General features: G+C 37.4%; 1 protein-coding gene across 2 annotated transcripts; it reads right to left on the reverse strand.

Annotated features, from left to right (window-relative positions):
- SNX16 (sorting nexin 16) lies at positions 1–27,574 on the reverse strand. Of its 2 annotated transcripts, none has more exons than XM_065629014.1 (8): positions 27,455–27,574; positions 22,072–22,534; positions 18,190–18,276; positions 14,728–14,876; positions 9,149–9,218; positions 4,497–4,633; positions 2,182–2,285; positions 1–1,883 (listed from the first exon to the last, which is right to left on the reverse strand). In XM_065629014.1, the coding sequence occupies exons 2-8, from the start codon at positions 22,441–22,443 to the stop codon at positions 1,801–1,803; spliced, it is 1,002 nt and encodes a 333-aa protein (XP_065485086.1). In that variant the 5' UTR covers positions 22,444–22,534; positions 27,455–27,574; the 3' UTR covers positions 1–1,800. The 2 variants fall into 2 exon arrangements, with proteins under 2 accessions (XP_065485086.1, XP_065485084.1); XM_065629012.1 differs by having other exon boundaries at positions 2,169–2,285.
- Between the last annotated feature and the right edge of the window lie 51 nt (positions 27,575–27,625).

Here is a 27,625-nt window from a genome sequence, read left to right on the forward strand (position 1 = left end):
TTCAACCTCCTTTTCAAATATGTAAGTGACATCTGACAAAAGATCACATGAATTTTCAATAAGGTGCCAAAATTTTATTGAGTTCACTCAACACCTACGAGGATTCATGTAGAATGTAAAAAGAAAATAGTTCCTTTTTTATCTTCAACAGAAGTACAGTAAGTTTTCCGGTGTCTTATTACAGAATTCTCATTCATTTTCATGTAGACAATTTTTGGTACAAACAGAACTCAGACAATAAATTGAGTAACTGTAGGAAATCACTGAGGTAAGAAATGTCTCTTTCTAATAGTATTTTTATCCTTTTACTAGACAAGGCATTGAACATTTTTTCTACAATGGAGAAGACAGGTGTTTTGTCCATAGTTTTATTTCACCAGGAAGGTTTATACAGTTCTGCATGAAGGTCATTGTATTCACAGCCTGAAGTACAAAGCTCCCTTTGAAAACTCCAGCACAAAGACACTGCATATTGACAACATTAAACAACGATGTGGGTGGTATAGGGGCGAAAAAAAAGATTAAAACAAAACAGCATTCTTCCTATTGGAAAAGCAGAATAAAACAAGGCACTTTCAGTAAATAACTGAAGAACAGAAACAAGCTGCATCAAAGATTCCACAGAGCTGACCCAGAGCACTGTAACAAAATCCTGCAGTAATGAACAAGTAAAATACAAAAAGGCACTACACAATCCTCTCCCTGCAACTCCCCTTTCTCAACCAATTAGCCAACTGAACTTGGCACAATGGAGGCTTAATTATAAAGTGCATCTCCTGTCTTAATACATTTTGAAAAATAGGCTATAGAACACATGCGGAAATATCCCCATGTGTGCAATATATTGAAACAAAAATACATTGCAACTAGATTCAATCTAGCTATGAACTGCGCAGGAAAAAATATGGCTTCTTTACAAGTCTTTCAAACATCTCCGTACAATCAGGAGTATTTTTAAACAGACATGAATGTATTAGCAAGATGGTAAGAGGTAGTGTTCCAAGTAAAAGGCAAGCTCACCGATTTTATTGTTAACATGGGTATATGGCAAAGGTATCCCAGATTTTAAAAGCAGCATTACCAAACAAAAAGTATTACAGCATGCTATCTTGGGATGAAAATACACAGTGTTTTGGGGGTCTCATATTAGTTCCTTCAGCAAAAATGACCATTTTTTTTTTTTTAATGTCCAACTATAATCCCATTTTGTAAGTACTTCTCTCTTGGTACTGTAAGCTTTCCTATTGTATTGCATTAAAATTTCCAGAGAAATATTCTTCAACTTTAGAATTTAAAAACAACACATTCTACACTCTTATTAAATGTAAGATGAGTCCATTTTTACTTCAACAAACATTCATTTATGGCTATAAGAATATGAAAACACAAATACCAAACAGATGAACACATCAAATGTGTCACATTAGCAGTAACACGTGACATGCTAGTTGGATGCGTTTGGTGAGTCAATGTGAAACTTTTGTCACTCTGCGAGGAAAGTCAGCCAAATTGTGTATGTACACTTTCTAAACTTCAGCTGATTTTAGCCCTTATTAGACTTCAATGTATTAAATATATAAAGGCTAGATAAAAACTGAAATCAAAGCAGCACTGGGTATATATATTACATTAATAATTTGTAAGGATTTATGTAAACATTCAGTATGTGCACTCTTGCTCTTCGCTGAAAATGCTTCCCAGCAACTCTATGTCCCTACCCACAGAGTATGTCCCAAACAGGAACCTTTCCCAGGTGACAGCAGCCACTGCTGCTCTAGGGTTCTTCATCAGCGGTATACGCTACTTCAGCAACTTCAATTTCTGGTACAGAATTTTCAGCCACAGAGCCACTCCAGCATGCCTCATGGTTTTCTTTATCTGAGCTGCAACAACAGATCAATAAGCTTTGTGAAATGGAAACTAGTATGATTCTCCATAGTCTTTTTATGCCCACAATCCACAAGACATTTACAAAGCTTGTTCAACTTATCATTTACTCCAGATCTGAAATTATCCACATCCTGAGGAGCTTTATGAGATACAGGATAGCTAGAGAGAGATACAATAAAATTGTGAAATCCTCAGCTGTGCAGAATTTAATGCAAGACCAAACATTTAAAAATATACTTTAAGAAAAATTAAAATATAAGTAAAATAATAGTATTTACCAGCTGTCCTCACCCAGCGTTCCCTGGTCGGCTTCTACTGCAGAAGACTCCACCTCACCACTGCACTCACTTCCTTCTCCGGACATTTGACGAGCCATTTTTCCTAAAGATAAATCCCTACAACAAATAAGAGCAGAGTACCGCCAATCTGTACAGCAAACAATTGTCACTGAAGAGCTGTTTCTTTCAATTTAAACTGTGCAGTTTCTGGGAACCTATCAACCTCACTCCTACATGCCCCATTTCTTTTATTATTACAGAGGTGCAGGGCTTGCACTGGATTGCTAGTTAAACCCTTTATTTGCTCCAGCTGCTTATTCTTAAACTAAACTCAATCCTCTCACTGCATCACAATTTAGTGGCTTTACAGAATTCAAGTTCCAGAGGAGTGATTATGACTTTAGAAAAGAAGATGATCTAAACCACACACATCTTGCCTGAATGGCAGGTGGTTTATAACCAAAACATAGTCAGATGGAAGACAGGCAGGATGATGAAAAGACTTCAACACTTTCCCAAGTCTCTCATTGTAACAAGTCTCTCATTGTAACTTTAAGGTCACTCATTAAGTTTCAGAGCAATGAATTTTCCTACTAATAAAAGATGAGTAATAATATTTTTCCTAACAGCAACACAAGTTGGCAGTCCAACTGGCTAAAAATAGGAATAATGAAAAATTATAGAAAAAAACCCTTATTTCCAAAGTATTGCTCTGTGTGGAAACCATACATCATTTTAGCGTTGAAAGTTGCCACTTGAACTGGAAAGAAAAGCTCGTGAACAATTTTGTATTAAAAGTGATACTACTGTATTTCACCTCCTTTTAAAATTACTCTAATACTATTGTTTCTATAGTTTTACTTTAATGCACTCATTTTAAGTAATACGTCAGCAGTATTCTCCAACACGATTGTGTGCCTATGATTGGGCCAAATCCAGCATCACATGTACAAGTCCAATGCCTTGTCCAATTGTCCCTTCCTACCTCACGTATATTTTAGGTACTTGGCTTTTAGAGCTATAGGCCAAAGATGCTTAATTCTTGTTGGGCGATCAGATTAAAATTCCACTTCAAGGCCAAAGGCAGACCCGTTTCTTTTGGTTTCAATTCCTAACAGACAAGCTGAATTTCTTAAACAAGGTCACAGGTTCACTTGGCAACTTTTACAACTAAAAATCACAGGAGTTATTTTCCATCGAGACTTCAGGTACTACTTGACCAACTTTCAAGTGATTTTAAACATCTGAGAAACTGACAGTGTTTGTGTTTAAGAAAAGTGTCTGACTTCAGGAAAAGTAATAAAAAAATAAAATCCCTTTTTGCTACTCATGCCTTCTTATTTCTAGTCACACAATTTCTTATCATGATGTTTTAGCCAAATGCAAGTTATTTAATTTTCATTTCACTGTTTAAAGCCAGCAATATGTCATAACCATCTCGTCAAACAGGGAAAGCATCTTTCAAATGGAATTACTTGCCTTCAGGAGTAAGTGACAAACGGAATATGGTATTCAGATCAGAATTTTCAAACTGCAACAATTCAATTTAAATCCTTTTCCAAATGTAGTTCACTTAAATCTTTTAACCAAAGATGTGATTTGTTAGTCAACCTGGATATGCTAGACTCACCAACCCAAGCAGTATTACAGTAACTTCTAAAGGGACCATGGGAATTTACTCCTTTGCTAAGGAAATCCCAGAATGAGTGACTTTGCAGGTCTATCAGGACACTGAAGCGCCCAACATCAACTCCTCTGGGCCTGCTACAAAATTTAGCAGACCAGCACCATAAAGTTTTATAATACAACTCCACCACTTTTGCCTTAGATCTACACGGACGATCTCCAGTGCTATTTAAATGCCGTCTGTGGCATCATTGTGGGCAATTCAGAACAAAGTTACACATTATTAATACAGACACATAATTGCTTAATCGCTGCGCTCTGTCAAAACTTTGAGTACAGGTGGCATTTTATAACTCAAAGCAATTTTTCCACTTTTCTCATCTCTAGCAGGGCATTTCACATATCCAACATTTCAAAACCAGAATAGAATATTTGCCTTATCTTTACGGGATTTAAAGGATCAGGAAACATAATTCGTTACCTCAGAAGAAAAAAGATGGGACAACACTTTCTCAGTCACATGTGCTAAACAACAACTTTTTAGCCAGCATATGAGAAAGAGCCTACTGAAAATATTGCTTTGTGTGTGGTTATTTTGAGAAAATTGTTTCCAATAATACATTTAAAGCTGGTGTTTGTGACCACATAGAGAAAATACCTTCATGGAAAGAAACTTCTAAACCCCATAAAATTTCTACATACCTAATTCTTCTTTCAATAGCATCTATATGAAGTTGCTTTTCGCTTAACAATTTCTTCAGCGATTCAACCTCCCTTTGTTTCTCAAGTAGTTCCTTTTGTAGACGGTAATTTGTTTCCTCCAGAGTTTCACAGAAAGCCTAAAAGACAAATTTAAAAGCATCCTCCATTTAACTTCGGTGGACTGATATTATTGATTTTTCTTTTAGAAACATCAACCTGTAACAGAATGGTAGCTGCTTTTCTTTGTATTAATTTTCATTAAAAGGTACAAAAACTTTTTTAAAAAAACTTCTGTCCTTAATAAAACAATGCTACTTTGCTTTGAACAAAGAATTTATTACACTAAACTGCAATGCACATACTCTATCACATCATTTGTTTGTCTCACAAGAGACTTTAGAAAGAGGTGTCTCTCCTTTGGTGCACAGTCCCTACTTTTGAACCTTTTTGCCTACATGGAACATCACCTGAACTCCCTACTTCCCCTCATGTAAGCTTTGTTTTCACGTGATTTGGAAGTCAATTTCTAAGTATTTAATTATTTCCAAGATGCCAGAAATATGTGGATAAAATGCAGGTTCTTCCCTTACCCAGGATAAAGACAAAATTGTACAGTTCTGTACCAAATAGCTGTTACAAATCTGACAATCATGAGAGTAAGACCACCACTGCAAAAAAAATTTTGAAAAGGTTTAATGAAATGCAAAGAACACTAACTGCTCAACTACGGTAAGGAAGTTGTGTTACCCTGCTGAGCATGACGTGTATAATATAGCACACCCTGATGAATGTGACAGGGAGCAATCTCAAAACTTAATGCGAAGAGCCAACGTTATAACACAATATCCACCGAAAGCAGGGAGTGACAGAAGCGCTGGCACAGAGCCTGCTGATCTGCTACTGGGAAGAGCAAATGTACCAACAGGAACGTGCAATTCTGATTTAATAGTTTACTTGTTCTTGCTAAACAAGAAACCAATGTAAGAGGCTTTCCTGGCTTAACATTACATGCAATGAACCACTAATTCACAGAATCCACTGAATATAAACATTTCATATGAGCTCAGTTAAAAACAAAGCTGTTTTTCCAAAGTTTTAAAATGGGCTACAAACATCAAGAAGCTACTATTCTTGGCTTTAATTGGACTTATCAACTTCTTGAAAACGTTTTCCTGTAATCATACAATTCAAACAAATGCAGTGTTTTTCAATCCAATAACCTTTTTTTTTCCTTCAGGGAGTTTTAAATTATTTTATTGCCTCAGACACCAAATTTATCTTGGTTAACAGGCACTGAAGATCAACCATCAGTTAAGCCACAGCTTTATTCACATCTACAAGAGCCGAGAACATTGGTATGCAATTTATTCTTCGCACAGCATTTTTAGTGATTGCTTTAGCAATCATTCCAGATAAGCAGTCATCTTGTTTCATCCAAACCAATTAAGTGAATTCTAGTGTATTTCGTAAAACTGTTCAGTATTGCTGATGCTCTAACTGAAAATTGGCCATTATTTCCTTAAGAATATAGTTAAGTTATATTACTCCTACCTTTAGATTTACACACAGCTTAACTAAAAATATTCCATGGGTGGTGTGAAGTGTTCCATTGTTCTGTTTGAGAACTGAAAAAAAGCCTTTTGGAAAAACTCATCTCTAGCTGCAATCTGTGTATCAGCTGCCCAAGGAAAGGAAGTCACTGTTCACAACTGAATAGGAAAACATTGACACAGTCTGAAGGATGCCACCATAGCAGAAAGGTGAACTGAAGCTGAGAAAGACCTATCATGGAATGGTGTGTAATGAGACATCTTGCATATTGAAGAGCTGGACACCTGGAATCTGGTACAGTTCTAATACCCAGGTGGGACTAATTTTCCCCGTAAGTTCTGAAAGGGCAACAGAACAAGGCCAGCTGGAAGAGAGCTTTGCGTCCTTCTTCAGTAGATCACGAAACACATGGCTGGGAAAGGACTTGTGGAAACAGCTGCCAAGGACATGACCAAAATAAAAAAACCCCCACAACCCAACCACTTTAGTGACTGACTATTTTGCCTACATTTCTGTGATTAGATTTCTGCAAGGCCTGATCAATTTCTAATGGGAGAGGTACCTGTACCCCTCCCAAAAAGATAAACATGTTTTGGCAAGTCCTTCTCGAACTGAAAAAATAGAGCAGACATACAACAAACGAGGATATCCATATATTCCATTATCAGGAAGACAGTAACAGAAGGGTGGTGTTTTTTGTTTTTATTTTTGTTGTTGTTGTTGTTTTGGTTTTTTTGTGTTTTTTTTTTTTCCCCTCCAATGTTTTATATGACAACAGTTAGAGCAGAAAGGCGAAACAGAAGTGATTTTTTGAGTTACCTGTAAAAGCGAATTCCGGGAATAAATATGTGAATCATAGCACTTGTCCTGTAGTTGGGCATTGTTGGGGAAAAAAAAAAAAGTAGCAAGGGATGGACATAGATGGTCTCTGATATGTAGAGGGTCAGGATCCTAACAGGCAGGAGGAGGGCAAAAAGCAGGACCACATCTATGGATTTTGGGTGGGCAGACTTCAATCTCTTCAGAGCTCTGCTTGGAAGAAAGAATCCACGGGAAGCCACCCTGGAGGGAAAAGCGGCCCAGGAGACCTAGTTGATGTTCAAGAATCGCAACCTCCAAGCTCAATAAAGGTCCATCCCAACAAGGAAAGGTTGCAGGAGGCCTGTATGGATGAGCGAGGAACTCCTAACTGAACTCAGACATAAAAAGAAAGTGTACTACCAGTGGGAGTGTGGAGAGGTGGTGCAGGAGTACAGAACTGCTGTCTGATCTTACGAGAACAGAATTGAAGTGAAGGCCAACGTGGAGCTGAAGCTGGCAAGGCATGTGAAAGGAAACAAGAAAGGATTCCACAAATACATAATCAGCAAAAGGAAGACTAGGGAAACCATGGACCTGCTGCTGAATGGAGTGGGGGAACTTGTGACAAGTCACACTGAAAGGGTTAAGGTACTCAATGCCATCTTTGCCTGACTTGACTGGCAAGACTGGCCTTCAGGAATCCCAGATGTCTACAACCAGAGGGAAAGACAAGGAAGGGCAAGAGAGTTATGCTCACTGGAGGAGGACCAGGTCAGGGAGCACGTAAGCAAATTAGATATATTTAAGTCCATGGGGGCTGACAGGTTGCACCTATGAGTGCTGAGGGAGCTGGCTTATCTCCAGCTTGTTGTCCACCAGGACTCAAGGCTCACAATTCAAAGATAATTAAGGGACTTGAGCATCTTTCATGTAAGAAGAGGATAGGAGAGCTGGGACTTCAGTCTGGAAAAGAGAAGACCTGGGGTGACCTTATCAATAGGTATAAATACCTGATGGGAACGAATGAAGAAGAGGGAGCCAGGCTCTTTCTCAGTGGTGCCCACTGACAGGACAAGAGATAATGGTCACAAATTAAAACCCAGGAAATTGAACACACAAAATAACTTTTTTACTGTGATGATGATCAAGCACTGGAGCAGGTTGCACAGGGATGCTGTGAAGTCTCCTCTGTAGAAAATACAAAACCTGACTGGACATGGTCCTGGACAACCTGCAGTAGCTGACCCAGCTTGCACAGAAGTGTTGGAGTAGATGATACCAAGAGGTCCCTTCCAACCTCAACCATTCTGTAAAAAGGACTAGTATCTCCTGGAGACCAGAATTTTATGACAGCTGTGTCATGAACTTTACAGAAATGGTTAATAGCTGAAACTATAACACTGCAGCTATTTTAATAGTTTGCCTAAAATCCTGTGGTGGAAGAATAACCCTGAGATTTCACCACAGTATGCAGCATGAAAATCTCTATGAAGAAGGCACTTAAGTTTAATTAATTATCTGAATAGCTATGTATAGAGATCAAATATGAGCTCATAACAAAAAATATATCATATCCTTTAGATGTACATAATAATTTAACAAGAGCCGAGGCAATTCCACTTACATAAAACAAACTGGTAAACATAAGTTTAGTTGAAGGAGCAGTACTTAACATCCATGATCTCTAAAAACATATTATTACTCTATAAAGCAAGAGAACTAAGATGACCCATTCTAGAAAGACTTGATATAGCTCTGCATGCCAGTGAAACATACTTCAAATAAAATAAGCTGCAGCAAACAGTATTATTTGTTCAGTGTGCTGATTTGCATCTCAAAAGGTTGCTCTTTTACAACACTACTTGACACTACTCAATTATCTGCAAGAACACTATTTTTTGTGGTCAGAATTAATCTTCCATTACATTCCACAGCAAGAACATTTTACTGCAAGACCTGAAGTCTAAGTTATACAGATTGTAACAACATGTTGAATGTAAACCTACAAAACCTCTCCTTATATTTAATAGTTGCCTTAAAAAAAATTTCATCCACTGGTCATAAAAGGCAAAAAGGAAAAGATTATGTCTTGGGACAGGGATCAAGTACAGCAATCAAAGATTATCAGTGTGCATCAATAATCAGACTGTATCAGTTTTAGAAATAGATCCATCTGGAAATTCTTGTGAAAAAGCAGAAATAAAAATGTTTCATTCTACACTGTTCAGCAGATTTTACAATATTCTAACAATAACTACTGCCTTTTGTATTCTCCTTTTATCATATTACATAGCACTTACCCTGCTCTCTTCTAGACTGTCAAAAGGACCTGGAGCATCATCCAGACAAAGAAATTCTCTCACTGCAAGGCTTTACCAAGTAAAAGAGAGTGAATTATTTGAAGTACAAAAAAGCAACACTTATATATGATCATACAAGGGCAGTATTACTTTCAGAGGCACACACATCTATCCTCAAATTTACTCCCAAGTATTCAAAATAATGTTAAACTATTAAGTCTCAGTTGTATATGTTAACAAGGGACAGTATTTAAAAATGTGACTTAAGTTGCACAAGTACACTTAAGAGTTTTCAAACAGCAAGTAAATCAATTTTGAACACGATTTTTCAAATATTCGTAGAATTGGTTGCTACACAACAACTGACAAACTAGTTTATCCCTTTGGTAGTGATGAGGCTTGAAAGATTATCCTGGTGAAAAAATCAATATTAAAAGATGGATGAAAGAGTATGCTGCTAAAATCCATATGCAGATCCCTTCAGGAAACAGGAGTGGAAGTAAGCATTTTCCAGTACCCATGCTTATGTGTCTCCACTTTGCTAAGATCACAGTCCATTGATTTATACACAGTATATAGTTTTTATACATACAGTATATATTATATATATACACAAAAATAAGTTATAAAAGAATAAGAAGTGACAAGGTTAATGTAACATGGGTATACTGCATAGCATCTCTAAAGATGCAGTTCGAACTAACGCATTCAACTTAAAATTGTGTAAAATTGTGTAACAGTTGCCATCCCCCTCTCTGCATTGTTTTGCAAAGCCTAGAAGGGAATATGAGTCATCTCATGGTTTACTAGAGTATTTTGAGTGTCTTGCTCATTACTTTTCATAGAACTATTCACTATCTTCAACCATGTTCCTTCATCCACCTTTCTAAGACTTGCCTGCTCTGTTGTATTCATTCTTCTATAAATAACCTCCAATCAGAATATTCTACTCACAACTAATTAGTGAGTAGCAACGTATTGGCAATTCTGTGCTTTCACTCACTACTATAAGTCTTTAAATCATCTCCTACTGCAACAAATGCACAAAAATAGAAGATGCAAATCCAAACTAATTCCCTGTCTCTTCCTCCCACCCAAGTCCCATGGGAAGGTGAGGGCAAAAGGAACTAATTTTCTGGCTTCTGATCATTGTCTGCATTTGAGGCAGATGCAAAGTACATACACAGGAAATGAAACTTCTACCCAGCTACCAATCTATCAAGCAGCTTGAGGTTTGGCAAGCAGAATGTGGAGAGAAATTTCTTCACCTAACAGCAATAACTGATTATACCATCACTTCTAATTTCAGAAAGGCTCTGAAGAATATTTATCTAAAATACATCGAACTTTCGTTGTGTTGTTGTATTTTTGTAGCCCACTTTCAAGTGTTTATTGCACATGTGAAGACAGAGGTGTTCTTTTTGGGCCAATGTTTTACGAGAATTCATGTCTTCATATCCACCTTCACCTCATTAACATTTACACCAACCTGAAAAAATTTCTCCTATAATCAATCATCACTCCTTTCTCCACTTCATCTATGTGACAAATATGATAAATCTTTCTTTTTTCAAGTCCTCTCCACTGTTTTACATTAATCTATCCATGACCTCTGCAAGCCATAGTCTAAACCTGTACTATTAAAACACCTTCTCCCACATACTCAAAAAAAAAATCTGCTACTTAAACCGAGATTAGCACTCAGCACAAAAGATGATAGATGGTAACAAGTCATTAGTTAAATTATTAGAAAACAACCTCAAACCAAATGAAAAGCCATTCAGGCATATAAAGTACATTTTCAAGAAGACCAGGGTTGTTTTTTTCCTCTCCAGTTTAATCCGCTTGAAGAGACACTTTTCCAGTGCGATGCTCAAGTCCATTTTTTAATGGTTGAATTGTTCTTTTCATAAAGATGCTGAATGAACTCACATATGCCTAATGCAGAAGAATTCATTACGTGGAAACACTTCTGCTTGCCAGTTTTCTTCAAAACCTCCATCCTTAGTCACATAGCTCAGTTCAAACATATTTTAAAAGTATTTAATTTCTACGTTTTGCGAGTAATTTTGTGTTATTAAACAGTAACATTAAAATGGCATAACATGCAGTAATGCTTGTGAATGAAAAATGAAACATCCAGAAAAATAAATGTGCAAAATTATCCTATCTACATATAACATCTACTTACATCAGGTTAACCCCCACTTTTTTTCCCCCTACCGCTGCTGGCAGAAAACTGTCTTTTTCTGTAGTTTTCAAAACTTCTTGACATTGAAAGCTGTAGATTCATTATTTTACATAAGGAGGTCAAAAAACTGAAGCCACAAGTCCCTGAAAACATTTTCTCTTTATCTAAAATATGCACCTGATGGCATAGATGTTAGTGTCATGTTACAGAGATTAGTGTACATGGCTTCCTTCTTGGCTCCTGTGCCATCCGACATCCCCCTCAGGAGCGGCCGTGCTGCTGGTGCACACCAGCTCGCACCAGCACACACCAGCGCACAAGCCCCAGCAGCTCAGCCAGTTCCTCCCTTTCACGCCGCTTCCGACACAGGGTGGAAGCAGAGGAGAGCTGTGTCATCTATAGAATGTCAGGTGACACTTCTGTTTAGCAGGTTAAACTTCTTTTTCCTACTTCATGGGTTATGTGAAATTTCCTGGATAACATTAAATCTGTGGGTGAATTTCAATTGGTTCACTGAACCTTCAATACAAGGCAAAATATGAGGAAAAAAATCCATAAAATGCAGACTCCAAATTTAGTCACCTGCATACCATCCTATATTGTACCTTTAAACTACTTTGTGAACCTAGTTTTATTAAAAAATAGGTATACCAAATGAGGTCTCCTATCCCTGAAGTGTGTATTTCCCTCTATCAATATGTCTCAATGATAATACAGTGCATAAAGAGAAATGAAAGAGACTTCTCTGCAAAGAGAAAAGGCTCCTTTCGTTTTGGTGCAACCCAGTCTGACTTATTTCCAAAGCTGTAGAAGGAAATGGTGAGCTTTTCAGGAGGAAGCAGGGTCAGATGCTCACCACTGCTCATGTAAGGTGCAAATATTAATTTCCATTAACAGCACCTTTTATTCTCTGATAAGTCGGTGAAAGAAAAAAAAAAAAGAAAATCAGACAGATCAAATCTCCCTAGTTTTAATAGTTTCCTGAGGAATCCAGACTTTCCATAGATCCAAACATTAGAACATAAGCCATACCAACAAGTGATGAAGTTATTAAAAAAAATAATCTTCATGCAGAGCCTGACACAGCCAAGATCAGAGTTTTCCTCAAAACCACATTTCAGTTAACTAGCTGTTCATTAACCAAAATACAAACTGATTCCAGAAACATTTAAATTCCCTTTTGGATCTGATGAGCCAGGCAGCCTACAAGTTATGTTTTGGGGTTTTTTGCCTTCAATTATGAAAAACACTATTTTGTCCAATATGCACCATCATCAAGATACAAACAAGCCAGCTGAAATATCAAACTAGCTGCAACAAAATGAAGCAAAAAGCCTTCAGATCTGTTCAAGCAGACTAAACATCAACACAGCTCGCTAGTCTGTCTCCAGCAGCATAACATAAGTGACATTTAGAGAATAATTCCCTTTTTTTGGCACACCTGTTATTCTGTAATTTAATAATCATGAAGTTCTTAAAATTCTCAGCCACATATTTCAGCCATATAATAATGTTTAATAGCCACTTAGAGAGAAACTCACATGTTGATCCCAATTTCTTTTTGAAACCATTTAAGCTTTCTGTCTCTGACATCTCACAACAAAGCTTCACAAGTCAGTGTGACATACTGAGAGATGACTATGAATCATCCAAAATATTAACATTCTTTACTCACCTTCCCTATCCCTTTGATGATTTCATATGCCCTGTTTAGCCAACCCTTTCCCAGGACAACAGACTAAAGAGAACAGAACTCCTCTTGCAGGGAAATTTGTCTGTAGCTTCATCTGTCCTAGCTTGCCTCCTCTGTGTTTCTAGCAGATTTTCTTTTGAAATCGAATGCCATGTTTCAGCACTGGACTATGTGGAAACGCAATTCATATTCCCACAGCAAGAACATTTTTTCTTCCTTTCAAGTTCCCCTTCAACAATTTTTAAGCAACTTTTGGACTACTGCTGAATACTGAACTGGTTCAGAAAACTGTATCAACACCAACAGTTATTTTCCAGGTTGTAAAAACCAACTGATTTTATAATTCTGTATGTATGTACTTACTGTCATCTTGCACTTCATGACAAGTGACATTAGTCACTCAGTGCCTTGGGATCCTTCTACAATACTTCATGATCTCATTGTTCATTCCCTTTTCCAGATAACTTCCAGATATTCTGAACATCAGTGTCCATAACTGTGATTCAGAATTTCATATGTAATACTCCTAAATTTCCATCAATCCTTTTCCCCTTACCTTTCAATCATTTTATATGAGCTCCCTAATAACTACTTGTAAGATAGACTTCCCTCTGCAGAAGACATTATTACTTTTCCAAGTACTATCTTTATTTACCTGCTTACCACTTCGAGTTTTTTATTATAAGCAGTACCAAAAGTCAAACTTACTAATCTCTAGTTCTAAGACTCAACAGTCAAATGCCTTATAAAGATGTGCCAAATGTAATAGCCATCCTACTAAAAAGTAAAGTAGATATGAATATTATATGGTCTTACACCACAGCTCACCAATTTTACATTTTAGTTCCTTTGAAATTATTGAGGGAATGCGGTTTTCTCCACAGAATTTCGTTTTTAATGAAGTTTCAGACGAAGACAGCTCCTCAGACTCATTCCTCAAAGAATCTTTGGTACAGCAACCTCATAGCTTTACTGTTGGTGTTGGAAAAGGCTTTTAGAACTGCTCTGCCTCTAGCAACTTGCTTACCAGAATTCACTTTTGGCCTATATTAAAAAGATCTTACATTTCATTGCCAGAATTATGCTCATCTTCCAGCTTTGGAAGAATTTCACACTTCGTATGAAAAAATATAATGTTCAGAGAGACTTCTGCACTTTGTTGCTTAAACACATTATGTTTTTCAGATTCTTCTTAAGTATTTTTTGATTTGTGGTTTACATTTACGTAGGTAAAACAATCTATAAAGGTACTTCTATTAGTATCACACCATGTAAATTAGAACTCTTTAGTTTAATACACATTTTAAGAACTATAGAGCAGGTACTTTCCATTATGAAAGCCTAACATTTAATTTCAATATAAATTAACAATGTATTAATTCTGCACTCAGCACACGGAAGTAATGTTTTAGGAATAAACATGAGACTAGTCTAACATTTTAAATATTACAGTTTTTAATTAATAGGTAACCATGTACAATTCAAAATACTACAATTCCCCTTTTTTGCTTAGGTTAAGATGGGATTAATTTAATAGGACACCAAATAATTCACATAATGACCAAATGCACAACATGAGTGTTAGTGAAGTCCCTTACTATGTTGTTCAAAGACATACTGCTAGAGCCTAGAAACCTATATGAGGACTTAGAACACAAAAATATCCCAAGCCCCAAGCAAAGTTTAATCACGTACCAGTTCGCAATATCTTTGTGAGCTACTAGGTTCTGGAGGAATGCTTGTAGTCCCAACTGACGATCTTCCAAGAAGTCAGGATTATAATTATCCTTGAACCAGCGCTTTGGTGGAAGGGCCAACCGAAAGCCCGGAAACATATCTTTTAGCTGAAATAAAAATCAAAGCTAAATGAAGAAAACCAAGAAAAAAAGGCCTGATGAAATACTGAATTTGACACAGGGCACTGACTTGCTTGGATCCAGCATCTTTTCTACATGTCTCTCCCCTACATCATCACGTGTTCAGTGCTAGATTTAGGTTATGGTTGGACTCGATAATCTTAAAGGTCTCTTCCAACCAAAATGATTCTATGATAGATTACACATGTGACATGAGAGACAGTTTCAGGGAAAAATCGTTAATTTCTTCATTCTTAAGAGTGGCCATTTCATTATTTGTTCAACATCTCTATGAGCATAGTAATAAACTTCAAAGTTCTTTTCCCACCATTTTTTTGGGACAGAAGGGTATTCTTCACATACTTCTCCAATCCACTAGCTGTTCTTAAAAACAAAACAAAACTAAACACTATGCATTTAGCCAGATGTCTGTATTTCAGCCTTTGCTCCTAACCCCTCATATTCTGTCATGTTCCAGCATCCACCAAAATGGAATTTTTCAATATTACAGCAAAAGACAGTATTTCAATCTTTTCTGTACCATTTGCTGGTTGCTTCCCACAGTTTCAAGTAATAGATCTGTTATTTTACTGCCTCCTTCCCTTACTTCTGGCTCTAATGATTTATAGAACTTTACCTCTTGCTCTTAGCATCCTGTGACAGTCTATCTTGCATCTCAGCACTTCTGCCTTAGTCTTTAGAAGTCTGTACTACTATCCTTGTGCCAATCTCTATTTGTGTTTTATTTTTTAGTTACTTTTGACTTTGAGACCATTATGTGGCTTCTTTTGTATCCATACAGGCAATATCTCATCTTTCCTTTACATTGGATTACTTTGCTGCCATCTTTTATTTGTGTTCTTTCAGTAAGTATGGAGTTCTCAAAACCTTTTCATTGCCAGCAAAGTAGACAGCTTTGACATTCAAAGAACTTGTTGCTCACACTCTGAATCTCTTCAGTTCTTAACCTGGGGCTGCACTTAGTCATTTCATTCATAAAAGGAGAGTTCTTGGTTTTGAGCTCTTTTACTCCCATTCATTTCTATTTTATTAGCTGTCCCTTACTAAAATTATTTCAGAAACTAGTGGAAGTACAAAACACCTTCTAGGATCCTACAGCTTATCTGCCTTCCTTATTTTCTTTGACAGATCAGGGCAAATAAAGAATATTAAGCTCACTATCTGCTTCTATTAGTTAGTCGAGCTGCATTCACTCATTCATCTAATCCTTATTTTATCTACACATATCCCCACTGTGACACCTTTCTTATTCTCACATTTTGTCCATTTTTAGCCACTGCCGAAGTCCAGCTCTCACCTCAGTTTGGACTTGAGAGTAAGCAAATGCCTGACACATACAAAACATACTGCTCTTTTGTCTTTGAATGGTCTTCCTGAAACGCCAGTCCCTCTTTGTTAGTACTTCAAACTGATTCACACAGCCATGATAGTGATTGATTACTCAATTCAGTTGGCATTTAATGCCAAGTTTCTAATACCACTTCAGGAAATTAATAATTTGCCACCAACCTCAAGAAGCACAGTGGGGAAAAGGATTTATAAGACAGTGTATTTGTCTTGTTTATATTGGACTTTAGGAGGTAGGGTATAGAAAATCCTGAAAGCACACATGCATGCAATTTCATGTCTATATTTGCTATTAGAGAACAAGGAATTGCAAGTGTTTCACTGGGCCTTTTGAACCACTGATGCGTGCATATAACCATTTACTCTTCAGTTCATAAGACATTCTGCTTTTTATAATGCAGCAATGTCAGCTCCGGGAACTGAAACATACCATAGTTCTGAAACTTCTAGAGAATTACAGAACGGGAACATAATAAAAGTTTAGATGTATACTGAAAGATGAAAAAGCGACGCAAGTGCGAAAGTGACGCAAGGGAAAATAAAGTTCTTCCTTTTAAACAGAAATCCTAACACCTATAAATCATGCTAGAAGCCAACCACTTTTGTCAAAGATTTGAATGCAAAACTAAGGAATTCACTTGTAAAATATAAATATCTACTCTAAAATGGATACCTCTGGCATTTTAATTTTTCAAACTACTAATAACCACACTAAAAGTCAACACCTGTAAGCCAGTTCTTGACCTATGTCTGACATGGCTGACCAAAATACAAACTGTTGCATGACTTGACTACTGAAATGTAAATTGAAATCCCCAGAACATCATCATCATCTCAAAAGAAGTCCAGCTTTTGCCAATACATTCCTTAACTTAGGATAGACTCAATTAAGAGACAGAAGTTTCTTCAGAAAGAAATCTCTATAAACTAATTCAGATTGAACAATTTATGGTAGTTTTAGACTGCACTGATGTTTTACAGGTAGCCTAAAAAGATACTCAAATAGGTCAAACCAAGAACCCAGAGAAATGTATAAGTTCAAGTCCATATTCAAAATTTCAGCAGAATTAAGTTCTTAGTTGATTAGGTGCACTGATCCGAGGAGAAGAAAAGGTATACAAAAAATCCCTTACTATGGGTTAAAAAAAGGAGTGTTAAAAAGCTACAAGTTTGAACATGAAAGAATGTCATAGCAGAGAATATGTTAAACTTGCAATGAAAGATTATTCTTAGAAGGGAACAATAAGACAAGGAAAAGTGCAATTCTGTTCTACTTTTATGCTTCTACAGAAATAATGCTAAATGGGATAACCAAACACTATTTACCAATTAAAAAAACCCAAACTTGTGCTTTTTAGACAAACATTTTTTGCTTTCAAGTGTTCTAAAAATATTAAGTTGCTGACCCAGAACTCCTATTTAGGTGGCATTTCTGCCTTTAGCTTCAAAAATCTAATATATTTCACAATTAACTTCAAAGACACTGAAAATGAAAACTGAGTATCATACAAAGAACTTCTTATGTTCATGAAACCTCAGTTATATCATGAAAAAAGTAGTTTGTTGCAATGAAAAGGACTGAATAATTACTGGATCATTCCTGCAAGAGAATATAGGCCTCTAGTTCTACTTCCATGCAAGGAATACAACTATTAAAGAGTTAATTTCCTTTATCACAGAGATTAGGAATAAAGTATGAAGCACACTAACAGCTTCAGATGAAGAAAGACCTCCTTTACACCAGCTGTAGCTATTTCACCTATCTTTGAAAAAATGTGGAATCATATGTTTTTCATTCATTAATATAGTACATGTTTCATATGCAGCAAAAAAAGCAAGAAAAGGAAAAAAGCGACAAAAATGTTAGACACAATGAAATATGAAAGAAGAGAGGGGCAATTTAGCTGAGAATTCACCAGAATATAATTCTCACCTTGTCATTAAGCCTGGAGAAGTCAGTGTATCGTCTGAAAACCACCCAACTTTCTTCTGGACTTCTTTTTACCAGTATTTTGTACACCTGTGTGGAAAAACAGGAATATCAGAAAAACATGCAGAACTTCACACTGCATTGTCTGGAAGGCTGAAATTATCCTTTATTCCTTCATGAAACAAAACTCACAGATTAAAAAGTCCTTAATTGGATTTTAAAATAAAACAAAAACCCCCACCACAACTTAATTATCAGTACAAACAGTATAAATTAATTTCAGAATTTAAAGAAGTTTCAATAATTCCTAAATACATTTAACTAAGTTTTCTGTCTGTAATAAAAGGCTTGTGAAACTGCATCCAGATTTCCTCCCCAGGAAAAAAAACAAGTCTCAGCTATCAAAGAGGTAAGTGAAGTTATGTTTTAGTGATCTACTTCGACCTTTGCTGAATTTTTTACTCACTAATCCTTGAGGTTAATCTGGTTTTGAGATGACTGTAATAATCAGGTACTGAGTGCTATATTGCTTTAAAATGTCTCATCTCATCTGACTTGTTTCACAAGGAGAAGTGATACAGGATAAAAGTCACATCCTCTTTTGGTTCCATTTGTCTTGAATATTAGGTTTTGTCTTTCCACGCAAAATACAACCACTTCCCGAGATAACTGCATCAGAATGATTATACTACCACTGTAGAACTGAAGTAATGCATCCTTTGAATCAGATTTAGCAAGACAACAGCAGAGCAGTACCATTATCCTATTTAAAAGCAAATGGATAAACAAATTTTTTTTTTTGGTAAATCAAACCATTACCTTTTACGAGGACTGATATTCAAATGCCTGAACACAATGAATCTAACAACACACAACTTCACTGGAAAAATATTGAACAGTGTCTACGGAAGATGGGTTCTCATTTTGCAACCTTACTTTCTCCAATGTAAGGAAAAAGAAGCTCTACAATTGTATGGGGTTAGCTTTCCCAGTCTAGGTGTTCTCTAGTTAAAAAATACAAGGAAGAAAAAGATATTTTTGGAATCATAATGATAAACAATCCCCTACAGGTATTCAACCAAATTCCATTTAAAACATGTTCTAAAACGTTACATAGTAAAATCTTCTCCAGTATTATGTGTTTTCACAGCAAGTTGTCTTAACTGATAAATGTATTTTTCTTGTTGCAGTCTCAGCATGTAATAATCCCAGTGCTATCCAACTTCTGTACACGTGTGAGGCTGTTTTTAGCTTTTTTGTATTCCATGATATATTATATTGCAGACAATTACACAAACTACAGATAACTACAGTGCAAATTAAAGCAACCTTTCAGCTAGTACTTCTCTTATCTACTTTTTAAACACAGAATTCCACTTTCAAGCAGCATCATCTGTGGAAGTCATGGCCTCCAGAGGCAATATTTCAGTCATTAACAAAAAGATATTAGAGTTTAAAATTATAGCTGCAAGACATGTCTGTGAAGCCAGCATTAAAACTGAACTCTTCTATCTTGCATTTTCTGTATAAATGTTTGTCCAAATGTTTTACCGAAAGTATAAACAGTTTTCTTAAAATTTCACAAAGCAGAACTGCTATATAAAATTGTCAAGACTCTTTGTTAGTACACAGTAAAACAAAGAACAAGAAGCTCTGGAATATGCTTGTGAATTTACTTGCTAAACAGTATTTTATTATTTTGTTCTACTAAAAGTTCTGCAAAGGCATTGCTTACCAATGCATACATGAAAAAATCCAGTTAGTCTGACCCTCACTTTGAGTAGTTAGACAACTTTAAAAATGTCTTCACAAATTATGGTTAACTTAATTGTAATAAGGAGCACAATCGGCTTGTGATTACTGGTCAAAAAAAATATGGTCAACCTGAAACAAACATTTTTTTCTTGCCAAAGCTGAGAAAAACGTGGGGGTTTTTAATTGGTTTGTTTTTTTCTTTTTTCTTTAAGATTTGTAATTAATAAAGAAGAAACACTGGAGTATCACAAAATCAAGTGTCAATTCCTTCACATAAGGTCTCGGGGGAAAAAACATAATTCCAGGCAATCCTGAATTGCCTTATTCCACAAATACAAAATACTCAATGAAAATATGCCAATATTTAGTAACAATCTCTGGCTGATTCAGCTTCTAATTATCATTTCTAGTTAGTTTGTTTTTTTTTTTTTTTCTTTTAAAAAGTGCTAATTGAACATTCCGGGACTGCTAACTCATTTGAGACCAACTGCTTACAAATACAGACATTTTTCAGCCTAGGTTTCTTCTCCCATAAGCTGCAGCAGCCATGTCTTCCAACATGCACTGACATTTAACTCTCAAAGTTGGTACATCACCCAGCTTAGGTAATTAAAATTCATACTTTTGGGAACTATGAGATGCTAACAAACAGCAAAAAATCTTCAGCAATTGAGTCTCCCTCTCTTTTACAGTTGATTTCAACTTAATTTCCACTGTCTTCTGTCTCACTGATTTTGCACTGCAGAAGCAACCAGAACTTCTAGGACTAATTACTTGCTGGTTTTAATGCACAATAGCAAGCTTATTTTCAACATGCAACTGAAAGAAAACCCAGTTAATTATGCACTTCAGAAACAAGCATAACAACATAAGTGAATTCAGAAAGAGTGAAAATGCATTCAAGCATTTTAACGATAAAGAATGTTTCATTTGTACTGTAACCTGGCCTTCTACATAAAATAAGGAGTCAAAGTTGTCACTGTAACTACCATTGAATAACATTGTACCTGCAAACTGGAATATATCTTGGCATATTTTCAGACTGACCCTTGTCAATTTAATAATACAGTTTTAGTTTTGAAGGTATTATTTAAAAGGAATATTTTAATCTACATGTAAAAAAAAAAAAAAAATTGGCTCTTATGCTACCATGCAGGAAGATGATAGAAATTGAAAACCTTACTACAAGACAAGCCACCATTCCCAAATAATTAAAAAAGCAGCATAATTTTATTTTTTGCAAAAAGAACTTGATGATTTTATTAGTATTTCAACGTTATAAAGACATCAGATTCCACAAATCTCTAAAAGAAGATAGGAGAAAAAAAAAAAAAGTTGTCTGCTCTTTCCTTCTCCTTACCTATCTGTGGTAGTTACTCTCTTAAAGTAACAATTAATAAATAATTAGTAACAAACAACCTCCATCAGTCCCACAAGCATTGCTGAATTATCTCAAAGAAATGTTCCAATGACAAAAACAAATGCACAAATGTTTTAATATATTTATGGCATGTAAAAAAAAAAAAATCTGAATTGCCACCTGCAGTACATTTTGAGAAAAATCCACATAAATCAGTCAAACTGTTTTTCTGCCATGAGATACTGCAGATGCGACATATCACTCTGCTGTTTTCAGAACAGATTTCCCCATATCAGAAACTAAACATAACAATGCAAGAAGCCAAAAACTATGTGTTTGCATTATAATGCAAATGTTTTATGTTAACAATAACTGTAAAAGGCAACTATCAGCGTGTCTTACCATTCATTTCAAATAAAAGATTACATTTTATTTAAGATGTTTAACTATCCAGAGCTTCTGCAAGTTCAATTTCACAAGGACTTGTAACTTTGCAGGAATTCCTGCCTTTTCCAGCAGAAATTGATACCTGAAGTAGAATGAATTCCTCCTATTCCACATACACAATTAGAGGAAACACTGCCTCCAAGTTTTAATTTTCCCACCTGTATAACAGGAATGATATTCTCCTGTACTTGGAAGTTAAATTAGTATTTACAAAGTACTCCAACATCCCTGAACGGCAAGATTGATTACTAAAAGAGAAGGCAAAGTACATTCAATTGTTATCTTGTCATTAGAATATGAAATATACCATCCCCAAAACTTACAGTGAATTTTGCCCTTTCCTCCATCACCTCATAACCCAGTATTGTAGGCGTGGATGGTCGATCTTCCCAGGTCCTGGAATCTGAATTCTGCTCTATTTCTTCTACAGGCTGAGTACAGTATTCTATGGATGTATCCATACCTATAAATTTAGTCCTAACAAGTGGACTACTACACGCAGATGATGTAGAACCAATCTGGTCAGGCACGCTCATCTTTTTAAAACTACCAATGGCAGAGTCCTCCAGCTGTCCTTTTGAGGAGCTGGAACTCGTCGAGATGCTCCCAAAAGAAGAACTTCTTTGGTTTCTGTTTGTAAAGCTGGGTGATGAACTTCCAATAGGAATCGGAACAGGTACGTATGGTGTTGCCATCTTTCATGAAAGAAACCTCAGTTTTTGGCCCAGGAATTTAAGGTTCATTCACTGCATAAGCCATGTTTTCTCCTCTTTTCAAGAACAATACCTGCAGTAAAAGACAAAAAATATTGTTGTAATTTTTAAGTAAAAGCAACACTAAGATATTGATTTGGAAAAATCTGTATCAGTGTTGAGATGGTATTGACAGGTAAACATTTCACAAGAAATTTGGCTTCATATAAAATGCTGCTTTTAAATTGTACATCTACAATTTGATGGACAGCCTTACAGGCATTCTCTTTCACTCTTAAAATTAAAATTACAAAGTTAGATTACAAAACAGAAAAATCTTTTTGTCCTTTATGATTTAAGTGTTGTTTCGCTTTATTGAAAAAGTCAGCAATTTTTATAAGAAGCTGGTGTAGTTTTAGCGACTGTTTAGTGTAAATAGTACAGAAACTTTTCTCAGAATTGCTTCTGTAAGACATCCAGAGCAGACTACCTGAGCCAAACATGCATGCAACAATATACAGGACATAAATCAAAAGACAACACAGTAAACAACTTAAACGAAAAAACATATTTGCATCTATTACATATTCACTGAAGTTTAATGGATCTGTTTTCAAACTGAAATATTTTTTCAAAACAACTCTGTTACAAATGTCAGCAGCATTATGTGCAACAATGTTAACTGGGTGCAATTTCTACAGTTCGAATTGGAGCAATTAGGTTTTACAAGCATGTACATCAAAAGCAGTGTTATAATAGCAGCTAGTTTTCCATTCCAGCAGATTAAAATGGAAAAAACAAGTTCAGGGAAAGAAAGATAAATAGAAAATTTTATATTTTTTCTTCAAGAGAACCATTTCAAGTAAAAATTAAATCTTTTGTGTGCATGTGTGTACATTTCTTTAAAAAAGCAGAAGAAAATTAAGATGGCAGTAAACTGCCAAAAAAGTACCATCTCCTTATTTTAACAAAGTATGCAAAGAAGAGCTCTTACAAGATGCAAATTAGAGCAACCTATTTGGATTAATAGGATTTGAGTCACCACCCATTTCACTCAAGAGTATTCCAATCAACCACGAGGTTGCAGGCGGCTGTGAAAAGGGAAAACATCAACCTGATTCATGTCATATATAAAATCAATCTTCTACTGGAACAAAAACCAAATGAGTTTCCTAACTGCCAGGGTGAAGTGATGCTTTCATTCTCTTGCTAAAATAAATCTTAGAAAACATGAATAAGGAAATAAATATCAAATGAACCAGCTTCAACAAGAAAGAGTGAAAAATGCTCTTGAAAGAGTTCCTTGAGTGAAGGAAAAAAAAAAAAAAAAAAAAAAATCAAACTTCTTCATCCTTTCAGCTACGTAGGGAAATCTCCACGCACTGTGTATGTCAGAAAGCTCAGGGAATTTAACCAACAAGAACAATTTCAAACTGGCAGTGACTCCTTGAGAGCAGGTCTGCTTCACTGTGGGATGAGGCTGGACACTTGCAGCATCTGAGGGAGCAGAAATGTCATTATTGTAAACTCCTGTTGATTGACCTTGCTGGTCAGGTACAGGATTTGGACTATCCAGCAGCTTCTGTTGCAACATGATCTTGTGCTTGGTTGTATGACTTAACTCCACATGTCAGACAGCTGATCATATAGTTTGAAAGCATCAAGTCACATCTGTCTTGGAGACAAAGACATTCTCCTGGAGTTAAACCAAGATCTAAATCCCTTTTTCCATCCATATCTCAGCAAGTGAATCTGTTTTCTGCCCCAAACGATAAGCTTTGCAATAAATGTTTTTAATAGATATAGAAATATCAAGACATGAACTATTCTCTGGTAGGTTTTCTCTAGCAATATTCTCATCTGCATAAACCACTAGAACAAGGTAACTTCTTTTTCACTTGACACTTCCGTGACTTTTCCATGTTACCAGCACAAGGAATTGAGACCATCTCCTTAAAGAATGACCCACCCAGCTATGTTCCTGGGACATATGGGATTAAATCACTATAAACAGAAGAACACAGTTGAGTCCAGGTTAGCAAAAAATCAAAGGATCTGTAAATTTTTTAAAAGTGGTTATTACATTCTACTGCATGACTTTATGACTCTCAACCAGGAATGGAAAATGAGCCCACATCTCAGGGAATCTGGTGAAATTCACCTAGGAGTTAATGAGATTGAGAAGACAAAAAGCCTGTGCTTTTCAGCACTTTTTGGGAAAACAAAACAACACAACAACAAACCATGACAACATTTTTACCAGTCACAATACTTCTGAACAGTGTCTCTTATGGAAGAGCTTCTGTCTTTAAAAGTGAAATGCCAGTCAAGAACTTACTATCTTGAACTTGTATACTTACTACTGCTCTTAACTGCATATACGTAAGTGAAAGGCTGTACCTATACTGGCAAGGAATACAACACAAACAAACTTGCAGAGCAAAGCACTTGGTATTAAGAATCTGACATCTACACTGCACATGCTTCACCAGCTTTTATGTCATGCTAACTGTAATTTGGTACCATTGACTGAACACTCATTAGCAGTGGGACTGCATTAGATCTGCTCCCAGGGTACATCTTCTCTTTGAGTTTCTTTTGTACTCTGCAAGACCATCGCAAATTGCAACCCAATGCATATTAAATGGTCACAATATTTGCTTCTAAAGGATATTCTGAACTCAATCTGACACAGTAAACATACCCATAGATAAATAAGAGGGAATGATACTACCAGTGTCACACCCAGATTCCTATAAACTCTGAAGAGTAACATAAGAGTATTGTTTGAGTAACAGAAATGTCAGGCCAAGTGAAAAAAGGGTACACTGTTTAATTTATTTTTTTTTTCCCCAAAAAACAGAAAAAGATATAAAGATATTACATTAGAACTCAGGCTTATAAATACATACATATGCATACCTATGTATGTAAATCCACCTTAAACTGTAAAAATATAACTGTAAATATATAAAATATATAAAATATATAAATATAATAAATATATAAAATATAACTGTAAAAATATAAAATAATAAATATAGTATTCCAAATATCTAAAATATTTACATGGTATGAATGACAAAAGGGTTTAAAATCACATTAATTTACACTTTATGAAGACTAAACATTAGAAAAGGAATACAATGCTCAAATGAGGGTCACAACCTTCGGACTCAAGCCTTTTCTATTAATATATAAGTATACTACGAATTTATGCAATAAAAGGAAAAGAAAACCATTTGGTAAAAAAAACCCAAACAAACTTCTGGGCAAACCATACAGTTCTTTGTTTACATGGGTGCAATGAGGATGGAAGATTTAGGTGCACAGTCTGCTACTACCCAAGCTTCGCCATGGACTGGTCTCACATGTAACTGCACTAAACCAGTAGAATCACTGCACCACACCAGCTTTCAGAACACCCAAGAGATAATACAGCAACTGCACTCTTTTCTTTGTCTAGATATTTCCTTACTTTACTATTTGTAAGAAATTCGTTTCCTGTTCTGAATCTGTGTTTGGTTTAGTGTGATGCCCAACTGTAAGGTAAGAATGAAATAAAAAGAAGAGAATATTTGCTGAACATACTGAACTGCTCCATCTGAAACAGGATAGGGCCAACTCCCAGGAACCCTGCTGTCACATGCTACGAAACAGCATGACACCAACTTACCCTACAGGGTGTTTACAACAGCCACCTCCCTTTTTGCGGGTGAAGCAAATGGACTATAATAAAAACCACTTAAAAATGGTTTGCCTCCACCTTGCAGCTATCACAATTCCAAACCCTTTTAAGCTAATGGTTTGAATGTTCACTGACAAACACGTAAGCCACGCAATTCAAGGATAATAGATTAGAAACAAAACAATCCTTATTTAACAGTTCTAATTGGATTTAGAAGACTTTTAGCTATGTGATACTATTTGTGATCTGGTTACACGTATTATATCTCGGGACAACAGTCAGGCTGGCTTTTGTTTAGAATTTAGGTGCTACCACGGAAGAGACAGTAGAACATTTAAAGAGAAAACTTGCCGAGCTAGGTTTAAAATTAAAACAAAAAGCAAAACCCCAACATTCTGTGCCGGCTTTAATCAAGTTACTTAATGACATATTTCACCTGTTTATGAACTCAAAACTGGGGTCTATATTCACACCTCGCATACACAGGCACACAGGGGAGGGTAATTCCTGCCCCCAAGAGTCTGTTACCAAGTTGGAAACAACTGAGGGCAACTCCCCTCCCAAATTCCACAGCAGGACGTGTATACGTTGCCTACCTCTGCCTATAACTTCACGGTTCCGAAACAGCTGGAAACCAAACAAAACCGGTCGGTATGTTAATCAGCCCCGGCGACCGGCACAGCCCTGGAGCGGCGGGTCCCCGCTGCGGGCGTGGGGCGGGCAGCGGCGCCCGGGGCTCAGCGGCGCCCGGGGCTCAGCGCTCGCGCCGCCCGGGCCCGCCCTGCGCCCGGCACCGCCGCGGAGGGGACGCGGCTCCCGCGCGCGGCCGGCGGCGCTCGCCGAACGCGCTCGTGCCCTTTTACGTAACTTCAGGAGCGGCCGCCGAGCCCGCGGCACCGGCCGGGCTCCCGCGGCCGCACGGCCCGGCGAGCCCTGCCCAGCCGCACGGCCCCGCACGCCGGCAGGTTCCACAGCTGAGGGACCACCTCGGAGGTGCGGCGCCGCTTCTCACCCCCGGGGAAGGGGGTTTCCGTCCCCGCCGTTCCGCCTAAGCGCGACCAGCCCCGGCCGCGCCGCAGCCCAACCGCCCGCAGCGCCCCCCACCGGCAGGGCCCGGCGCAACCGCCTCCGCACAGGTGCGCGGCAGCTGCGGGAGCTGCGCCGCCGGCGGGGGCCGGCGCGGGACGGGCGGTGGCGGGACTCCGCTCCCCCGGCCACCCCAGCCCGAGCTCCCCACCGCCTGCCTGCCTGCCTGCCTCCTCACGGCGCGTGCCCTGCTCGCCCCTTCCCGCCAGCCGGGCTGGGAGGGCGAGCGCCCCCGCTCACCTGCTCGCCGCGGCGCTCCCCCTCTGCCGCGCCGCCGCTGGCACCGCCCCTCCCCCTCGGCCGGCCCCGCCCCCCCGCGCGCCGAAAGGGAGGCGGGCGCGGGCTGGTACCTGCGGCGCGCGGGCAGGAAGCGGGCAGGGGGCGGGGCCGGGCGGGCAGCACGAGTCCCGG

The sequence above is a fragment of the Caloenas nicobarica genome, chromosome 2 (genome assembly GCF_036013445.1).
Source record: "Caloenas nicobarica isolate bCalNic1 chromosome 2, bCalNic1.hap1, whole genome shotgun sequence".
Taxonomy (NCBI): domain Eukaryota; kingdom Metazoa; phylum Chordata; class Aves; order Columbiformes; family Columbidae; genus Caloenas; species Caloenas nicobarica.